Below are 10,514 nucleotides of genomic sequence, written 5' to 3' on the forward strand. Positions count from 1 at the left end.
TTTATTAGCTGCCAGATTTTAAAACAAAAATGAAGCTGTTTGTAACAATCCAAATAGTCGCTGCCACTTACTGTAGTTCAAGGGGTGTATGCTCTGGCCAATATCATGCCATCCGTCATAACTGATTTTGTAGAAGTGCCTACAATCTTCACAGGCACTCAGCCCAAAGGAAAAGCTAAAAGCCCATCATACATTTACAGCCCTGAACATCCTTGAAAAGCACAAGAATCACTCAATTTTTACAGTTCTGTGTAAACAACAATGCCACTTTCTGCAAACACTGTGACTATCTCCGTACCATTAAAAGCAATGTTTAACAATTACTATCTCTTAACACTTTGAATTTACTGTCTTTTTAGTATTTGCCTGTACTCTTTTCTGTCCCAAGCTATGCTTATACTATACAAAGAAGTGTCAAAGGCAACAAAGCCAACTTTTGTCCCCTACAGGCCAGACTCACTGCTAGCTCTCTGGATAGCTGACACGCCTTGCTGTGTTTGAGAAGTTCCATGCACGTTTGAAGTGTTTACAGTAGCACCCAGTATAAAAGGCATGAAATTAAAGTGCGTGTCCTCTCTGAGAAACACACAAAAGGGATACCTTCAACAAACCTAAAAGATTGTTCTAATCACAGCTGCACCTGGTATGTTAAGCTTCAACACATTATTTTCAGGAATTTTCAATTGATGCATCTGTTTCACAAGTAGTTTATTTACTGAAGCAATCCAGGCTCACACAGCTCCATCTTTTCCACCTCCCTTTCTAACAAAATATATATTGCATATTCTCCCACCTCTTTCCAGTTAACTTTTTTCCTCCATCAGCCTTTACTTCCTAACTGAGACTTCAAGGAAAGGCAGAACTTGAGAACATAGGTATTTCATGAAACTCGACTACCTCACAAGACACACATATACACCAATGCAGTGATGAAACAACTCTTTCAGAGCAGTTTCTTGCACATCATGCAATTATGAAGTCTCATTATAAAGCAGTGATCTTGATATCCTGTCTGACAAAGAACAGCAGATCTCAAGTTTTGAGATGACGCAATTCTACTTGCTTTGCCTAATTTGGATTTTACAAAAACCAAAAGGACCAAGGGCAAGGCTAAGAATCAGAGTGACGCCTCTACTACCTCTTCCTCTCTCCCCAGCAGCAGGAAGGGAAAGAGAACAGAGATATGAAGCATGTACAAGTAACTTCACACAGCTAAGTGGTCTTCTTTGTCAAACTACTGTTTGATCCAAAAGACCTAGCAGCTGAAGAACCTTCCAGAAGAAATCCCATTTGAACCTGACAATGTGTTCTACAACAATACAACATCACTGACTGGCTGCACAGCAACTTCAAGATTGAAGATTACCAGAATAACTCTATATATCTTTAACCACTATAAATCAACTCTCTCAAAACAGGAAGTTAAAAACGATTGAGGAAGCTGACAACATACAGTTGCCACCCATACTACAAATGTTAACACACCAGAAACATACTCCAATCCCTCCACAACAGAGTGAAGACGCTACAACTCATTGACACAAGGTCAAGTAAAAGAAAATGGTATATAAAAAGGAGTCAGCAACTTTGATCTATTTTGAAACAACACTAAGGAGACCAGACACCATGACTCTGCTGCAGCCATTAATATTTCCTTCCTTTGGCTCTCACTAGTCAACTAGGCCACAGCAGCATCAACCTGAGGCTGAAAGCAGCCAGGGGCTCTACTGATTAGTTGCAGGAAGATGCAGCACAGAAAAGGGCAGAGCTTTTCCAGAAAGACTGCTGTGACTACAAGCACATATGATGTCAGCCAAATGGGGCAAGCTGCAGCATGTTGCACTGGGACACAGCTGAGTCAGAAAAGGCTTTGAAGAAAGAGGACACACCACTGCAATAGAGTGGAATATCTGCGTACAGATTACCTCACCTGAGGCACACCTCCCAGTGCATTAAAACACAAGAGGGTAGTTCCCACAGGCATGAAACAAGAAGCCCAGATTCTAACTGGGGAAAAAAGGAATAGTCAAAATTTTCTATCAAAGGCCTTCCACTGCTCAGTATAAGAATGAGGGACAAAATGCAGACAAACATGAAGTCACAAATCTGAATTAGAGAGAAAACAGCAAGTGGCAGGACCTTGGAATTAGAGCTTGTTTATTTTAGCTACATTAGCTTTGCGCAAAAACCGGTAGGTACAATAAAGGAAATTAAATGGGAGCACACAAAACATGATGCAGGCAAAAGCAGGATGAAAAACCTGAAGACATGATGAGGACAAAAAGCTGAAATCCAAGACAGATTATCAAGAAATTCCCCTAAAATACACAAAGGAAATTGTACAATCAAAAGCTACTGAAAATACATAAATCAGGGGACAATAATACTGGACAGTCTTGGAAACAGCTAATTTAGAACACAACAGTGTCAATCGAAATTCTTTTAAAACAACAGGAAAGTTTAAGGAAATCCTACCTGAACCAGCTTAAGTTAAAATTTAAGATGGACTTTGCATGGACAGGTGAAGACCTGAAAAGCATCTCTGGGCAAAAGAAAAATCAATCAAAAAATTAAGTGACATCCCTGCACATATATGGCCCACAGAATTCCTCTTTCCGTCTTCCCATCCACCCACCCCATGAAGTTCCTATGCTACAGCTGAAGCTAACTGATATACACATGGCTTAGCCTGTAATTATTAGTTTTCAGCTCTACTTCACAGAATGCTGATAGTTCTGAGATGCACAAATTACAGCAAATTCCAGTCTACGAATATAAACTCCAGGATATGAATAGTACAAAAATGCTCTGTCAGTCTCATTAAACCCTCATATTAAAGTGGCACATCTCAGCTACATGATGCATTTTTTAAGTAGAATTAAGAATATGCAAGAGGTTGCAAAGTGCAATTTGGAACACAACTAGCTTTCTTTATCCAACAATTAAAGAGAGTTAGATGCATCCTGGCTAGTTGCTGGAATTACTGCCATTATTCATTTCCTCATCCGAAAGAACATGCTGGTGTCTGAGAGGGATGTCACAGAATGAGAAATGGGCCATCAAAAACACCACCATGTAACTTCCCTAGAACTATCACACAAATTGTACAACTCTCCACTGTCTGAGAAGCTTTTCGTAAGAAATTTGTTAGAGTATATGTGCTCTAAGATAGCATTGTTGATACTTACACTGAAGAAAGGGAAGTTGAGAAGTTCTGTGTCCTACTAAATGTGTTCCAAAACAAAATTCCACTTAATGGCTATGCTTAAGAGCTCTACCAAGACCAACAAGTAGTAGAAATGTGAATCATGCCTAAACAAGACATGATTACGTAGTAAGTTTCAGGAATGTCATTAAGATAGTAAAGGAAATGCATATCAAAGCTTTCATTATTATCTGAATATCAAGCATGTTTTAAAGCTATAATCATCACAAAAGAAGTTAGAAATGGAAATAGTTCTTCCTCAGTCCTCAAATATCTGTTTCACAACAAAAAAGGATATCTCAAAGACAATACTCAAACTGAGTATTTTTTAATGTAACCAGTTGTTTTAGCTGAGAAAACTGGCAACTTCCATCATCCTTGGTTTTTCTACATACTTCTTTTCCTATTATCTTCCTAGTTTGTGAAGACAGTATCTGAATTTGGTTAAAACCCAACGACTTTAAATCAAATTGACATTTTATGCCACAAAATGAAAAGCATCAATTTCTCTTTTACTTACACCATGGAACAGAAATTGATCAGAACCTGTCAGACTTCCAAAGGGTCTAAACCACATTAATACAATGAAACTTAGCAGTTGAACAGGAAATGCTGCAATGTAATTACAGCAATGGGATTTCATTCAGGTGGAGCTATATCCTAAAATAACCATGCTATACTTTACAAGCTCACTATGGCAAACCAGGATTCCAAAATAATGTTAGTGTTCAAGGGACATCAAGTAATATGAGATGGAAGACGATCATTACAGATGACAACCATGTTATCTCAAATAGGCCCTTAGCCAACTAACGATAATGGATGGCTAGAATGGAAAATTACACTATTATAAACAGGTGCAAATTAGAAATAGCTGCTGAATGAGAGTGAGTTTAATAGTAAAACTATGAGCCTTCCCTTTTAACTAGTCACAATACACAACCAATCTGAAGTCTTAAAAAACACTAAACTATTACTTTGAACTAATAAGTTAGTATAAAAACCCCACCACTAATTTGAATACACAATAACTGCCTTTTGTTTGTAAACGGGGTCAATCAACTGTCAGCTATTTTAACCCTACCAAGGAGACTTTATGCTGACATGAAAACATGGGTAAGTGCTAGGCTGGCTTTTATAGCACTGTCATTTAAAGAGGACACAACTGTTCTGAAGTTCATTGAGCAATTACATGTGCAAAATAGATACACAGCAAGCTCCATACTCTTTGACGCAGATGCTGCAAATAAATTTTGAAGAAAAGCACTGCATGTTTTGCTCACATTTAAAAGAAAACTTCTCAGAAAGCTTAGGTGAGTGACCATGTAACAAGTTACCACAAAGGAAGTTATAGTAGATTCACAGGACATTAACTAATCTACAGTAATTGCCCCCTTATCTTGCAATAAACTCAAGACAGCTCTCTTTATAAAAGCAGCATAGCAAGGCACCCTGCACACTCTTATCCAGATGTCTCCAACATGCTGCACATCCACACCCAACCTAGCAAGTCAGGCAAGGAGGTGCACACCACTTCTCTGAAGATTTCTCCATTCTGGTCCCCCTTCTGCCCTTTTGTCTTTTTAATTAATTAGTAAGAAAAGACCCGTTCAGATTGAAATCTGAAAAAATTAAATTTGAACCAATCTGGTTCAAGAACAGCTAAATAGGACACCCACAGAACAGATTACAAAAGTTACTGATAACTTGAGGAAATCATCTGCAGGCATAAAGCAAAGTCTCCATGGGACTGTGCAGAGCTCAGTACAGTGTGCAAGTACAGATGTGCCCATCTGCAACCTTCAGTACCCGATCAGGAAGGAAGTTTCAGCACATTAAACCGTATTCAGAAGCATATGGACAAGAAACTCAATCTAAAATTACTGAAATATTTATAATAATTTACCACATAATTTGAAGATTGACTCATGCTAAAATGTTTAAAACTTAAAGCATATCTGGATTTAACTAACCCCAGAGAAGGAAAATAATCAAGCAAAAATATAAACAATCCCAAAGTTCACTAATACTGTAATGCTGTTTTAATTGGTAATGCTGCTATTAAAACAGCAGTGCCAAAGTTCCTTTGCTTGTTCGATAGTTGTATCTTCTCCTTTTTCAGTTTACACTTCTCTTCTGTATACTTACCTAAATGCATTTAAAGAATTAAAAGCGAAAAATGAACTGATCAATGCTACAATGTAGACTTAAAAAAGTCACATTCCAGTATCAATTTCAATAACAATGTGAAGTGTTCTGTCTTAAATTCACAGCCACTAATCTGATGTGAACATTAAATGTAAAACAATGTTATTTTAACAGTTAAAAAACTATTTATTTTGCCATGACAAGGCTGCAGGCAATTTCATAATGTGGTATGAAAACGTCTGTATTATACAAAATACAGAAAAGAACAGTGATAATCAGCACCCTTTATCATCTATAACTGCCCATGGCAAGGTCGTTCTGAAATCAAAAGACAAATCTAAACTTCTCCATGTAGACAAGCAAAGCAGGCAAGATGAATCAATTTTTTATGAACAAACAACAATTTAAATTTAGTTTGTTTCCACAAGAGGTTTCCTCAGCTGGTAAGTGGTCTTTGATTTTTATAGTGTATAATCCCATATTTTAAACAGGATTTTGGGTTAAGCAGTAGTGATCCAAATCCATTTGAACCTCGAAGAGTTCATATGAGGCTTTAATTTCATTGAGTACATTCAGCCTTTCAGTTGACTCAATTACTTTCTGAGTGACCTTGCATAACCAAGGCCTTAGGAGCAGGATCTTTATGAAACAGTTTAAGAGAAATCCACTTATTCACATCAACCCCTCCTATATTCACAGGCTTGTTTCTTTTTGATTTCTCCACTAGCCCTCTGAAAATTTCAAACTTCATTAAGAACAATTACCTCCAATAATCAAATGCATAAAGTCATCCTACCTTCATAAGGAAAAAATAAAGGGGTAGGACTATTCAGTGTCTCAGCAGTTGAATTAAAAGGTGTTTAAAAATTCCAGGACCCTGATTTCCATTTCTATTAAATACTTTGGAACAAAAAAAATCATCAGTCTGGCCAAGCTACGTTTATCATTAACTGCATAATAAACTACAGCAGGAAAACACTATTTTTAAAAATTATATATTCATATTTTTACATGTATGACAGTAAGTAAATTTTTACAATTGCTCTTTTTGTTTTATGCATTTGTGTCTGAGTCAGTGTCCCATGTCTGAGACTGAAAATTAGTTACTAAAACATTTTAGCATTATAGTTGCCAACGTATTTGTAAATGGATGAAGATGTGCAAAAGACTGCCGGTAAGTTTTGTTGTCTTTTGAGGACTAGAACTTGCACAGAAACATGACAGTGCCACAGTAACTGGCAGCCAAACACTGGACACGAGCAAGGGCAGTGCTCAGTGAACCATGCAGCTGCCCCATGAGTGCCCAGAACTGCATCAACAAAAACACAGCACTTATGCCACCAGCGTCACCATATGCGCTGTCGGGACACTAACTAGCACTTAAGAGACCCACGATGTTGCCTATGATTTAGGATTAATATATAAACCAGTAACATCTATTGTCACTAGAATTTGTGACATTTACAAATCTGGCCATCCCACTCCAAACTTGCTGTGCAAATTTACCATATTTTATTTCCATCAAGGGCTATAAGCCAGTAGATTATAAAGCACATAGTGAGAAATAAGAGTAGCTGCCTTGCACAGACTCATCTTCTGGGAGATGATGCCTTGTGTTAATTTAGTGTTGGATGAGAATAAACTTATGCTCTCATACTTCTCCAGTGGATCAGGCTGAATGTCAGGCAAATGACTTCTCCAAGGAAGTGCACACACTGTCTCCTCCCTGAGCAACTAAAACATTGCTCATGCATGGAATCCTTCCAGCAATTTTAAAGGCGTTTCCAACTCTGAAAGACATTTTTGTTTGTTTGTTTTTTAAATTTGTGTGCATGTTTGCTTCCAAACACCTTTGTAGATGAACCTACAACCAGTTCTGCTGCAAGTCAGTTTGTGTTACACTTTTTGTCTCTTTCATGCTTCCTTTGCATTTCTCTGTTGACACTGTGTTGACACAGTGCTTCTCCCCACTATTTCTCCTGCAGCTCTAAGGCTGCTCCTCAACAACTGTCACAGGAAACTTCAAAACGACAGCTGGAGACAGCGTGATGTTTGGACAGAGCAAGTCTTCTTGATTCTCCGTGCAAGCTCAGCGAAGTGTAATAATGACAGGGCGAACAAGCCACCAGCAGCTGTTCCTGCTGGAGCACCAGGGGAAGCAGTCCATTTAGAGCGAGGAACCACCTACGGCAAACTGTGATCCTACATTAGCAATAAATTAGAACACCTAAGGGCAACACGTTTATGAGAAGAAAAAGGGTTACATTTGCTGTCTTCACAACTGAAAGAAAATATGGCTGATGCGTGTCTGAAGTCCAACAGCACCTGTGGGCTAATTCTGAACTACCCTAGAAATCTCCCACAAGTTTCTCCACGCCTCCCCACCTCACGAACTCGCAGAAGCACTGCCGGGTGAATGTGCGGCACCAGCGGAGCAGCTCGGTGTCCGAGTGCCCGAGGTAACGCTCCCACCGCGGCCCAACAGCCGCGCACAGCCGCGGGCCTCCCGGGAGCCGCGATGGCGTGTGCACAAAGCCAAACACCCTTCCCCGGCAGGCTTCGGTACATCTCGCGGAGCTCATTAAGCTCCTTACCCAGCCCAGAGGGCGAAGCTGCCTCCGCACACAAAGCCCCCAAGACCCCTCCGACATCAAGCACGCCCCTGGAAACAGCCCCTTCTCCCGGGCACGGCGGGGGCAGGGGGAACGGAGCCCTGCCCGCCTCCTCACAGCCCGCCCCCGCCCCATCCCCACCCCGGCCGCCTCCTCACCAGCCGGTCTCGTCCTCATCGCAGCCGGCCAGCCGCTCCAGCTCCTCCGGCCTGAGCACCGCCGCCTCGTCCAGGAGGCCATTGCCGCCGCCGCCCCCATCGCCGCCGCCGGGCTCCTCGGGGATCGAGCGCCGGGCGGCGGCCCTGGGGCTGAGGCAGCGGCCGTCGGGCGACGGGGAGGCGGCGGGGGGCGGCGAGGAGGGCCCGACGCTCGGCAGGCGCTTGGGGCTGACGGGGCCGCCGGGCAGGGCGCCGTGGCGGCTGCGGAGCTGTTCGTTCTGCTTCTCTAGCTTCTTCACCAGCTCCTGAAGCTTCCGCACCTCCGCGTCCGCGTTCACGCCCGAGCCGACGTCCTCCATGGCGGCCGCCGGCAGAGCGGCGGCTGCGCGGGGAGAAGCGGCCGTGCCGCCCCGTCTACGCGGCCGGGCGGCCGGCGGCGGGGCAGGGCCGGGGCGGGGCGCAGGACGCACATCCGCCGCCATGTCACCGCCTCCTGATGCGGCCGCCGGAACTGCCGCCCCTCGCGCCGCCTCCGCCTGGGCTGGCACTGCGCAGTACAGTACGGCACGGCGCGGAGCGGCATGGCATCGCATGGCACAGCACGGCACGGAGCGGCATGGCACCGCACAGCACGGCACAGCACGGCACGGAGCGGCATGGCATAGCATGGCACAGCGCGGCACGGAGCGGCATGGCACCGCACCGCACGGCACCGCACAGCACGGCACGGCATGGAGCGGCATGGCACCGCACAGCACGGCACAGCAGGGCACGGAGCGGCATGGCACCGCACAGCACGGCACGGAGCGGCATGCGATGGCATAGCAGGGCGGCGGCTGGCGGCCCCGTCGGGCGGCTGTGACTCCCCCACGCTTGGCGCTGTCCGAGGGACTCTCCGGCAGCCTCGCTCCTGAGGGAGCAGCCTGGTCTGGCCTGGCCTCCCGTGTCTTGGAGACCGAGCGCCAGGAGTTGAACGGGAAGTCCCAGAATGCCTTCCAAAAATGTTCAAAACGTCTGAAGGGCAGGAGGTGTGTCCCTGGTCCAAGGCCTAGGCAGCGGTGTTGGGCCTACTGTGTGTGACAGACGTGTGAGTTGAACATCCGTTGAGTCTTCATTTTGTATAAATACATGCATATTCATTTAAAGATTGTGGTGACGTTGCCACCTATAGCAAAACACCTTTAGGTTTAAGGCATTAGTGGGGTGTGGAGGTTGGTCACAGAAGAAGAGAATGGGTACAGTTGGAAGGGTCCGCAGTGGCTGATCTGGCCCAACCTCCCTGCTCAAGCAGGGTCATCCTAGAGCACTGAGCTCGGAGTTTATTCAGTGGGCAGTGTGTTCCAGTAAAGAAGTTCTTCCTAATATTCAGATGGAACGTCGTGTGTGTTACTTTCTGCTCATGGCCTTGGTCCTATTGCTTGGGAAGTTTTGTGTCTTGTGACAGGTCTCCAGATTTCATCGGCTGCATTGTGGGGATGCTCTCCATCTCCCTTCCCCAAGCCACTGAGAGACGGTGTCCTTAGTGCCATCCTTTCACAGTTTTTTTCCTCTTCCCAAGTTCCATGTATTCAACAGCTTCATTTTGGAGCCTGCTTTTGCTGGGGAGAGGAAGAACACCAGCAAGTGCGAGTAGTTTTTACCAGGCTCACAGAGGGAAGAAGGAAAATGAGACTGGGATGCTCAGAGCTGTGGGATGTGCTGAGAAAGTGCAAAGCTTAGGGGCAGTACACACCACATGATCTCGGTAGTGTTAGGTATAGTGCATGGACTGCCGGTGTGTTGAGACTGCCAGGCGTGAGTTTACAGCATCCTTACAAGACTGGATCACTTCCTTGTCTTATACAATGCTCTCCCTTTGTACATTCAAAGATTACATTCTCTGTATGTACAGCATTATTTGAGAGTTTATGCTGGGGTAGTTTTCCATGGTTACGGTAAGCTCCTCACCAGAATCCACGCCTTTGATCCATAAATGCAATTTATGTAATTGTTTTCCCCCCAAAAAATCGCCTTAAGTGTTTAACTGAATTAAAATACTTCAGGGCTGATATCTTTTTACAATAAAGCAATTTAAATTACTCATGGTAATCTGTCTTCATTATCTGCAAGTGAAACAAATTTTTTTATCAGCAGCAGATTTTGCCACAGATTTTGTATAATTCTCACAGCTATAATACTACTAAGCAGTTTTGGCTCATGAGCTGAAACCTTTGGCACTCTGCTCACTGACACCACATTAATAACCATCAGAACTCCTTGGAGAGTGGTCTGTGAACCAGTTTGTAAATCCAGCTCATTCTTTCTTATGTCTGTATGGTATGGTACAAAGTCAAGTGCCTTAAGGGAATCCAGATATATTCTGTAAGAACAGTTACTTTATCAACAGAGCTT

The 10,514-nt window shown here is 43.6% G+C and overlaps 1 protein-coding gene across 4 annotated transcripts in view; it reads right to left on the minus strand.

The window, feature by feature from the left end:
• Positions 1-8,607, minus strand: part of SLAIN2 (SLAIN family member 2) — a 34,706-nt gene extending 26,099 nt beyond the window's left edge. For 2 of the 4 annotated variants that reach the window (XM_085059014.1, XM_085059013.1), the window contains exon 1: positions 8,124-8,482. In XM_085059014.1, coding sequence (XP_084915140.1) covers positions 8,124-8,482 — 359 coding nt within the window. Of the gene's footprint in view, positions 1-8,123 lie in introns of all 4 variants that reach the window. The other 2 variants (XM_085059015.1, XM_085059016.1) reach the window with 2 other exon arrangements.
• Positions 8,608-10,514: the final 1,907 nt, after the last annotated feature.

The sequence above is a fragment of the Lichenostomus cassidix genome, chromosome 4 (assembly GCF_008360975.1).
Source record: "Lichenostomus cassidix isolate B80296 chromosome 4, HeHo_3.0, whole genome shotgun sequence".
NCBI lineage: Eukaryota > Metazoa > Chordata > Aves > Passeriformes > Meliphagidae > Lichenostomus > Lichenostomus cassidix.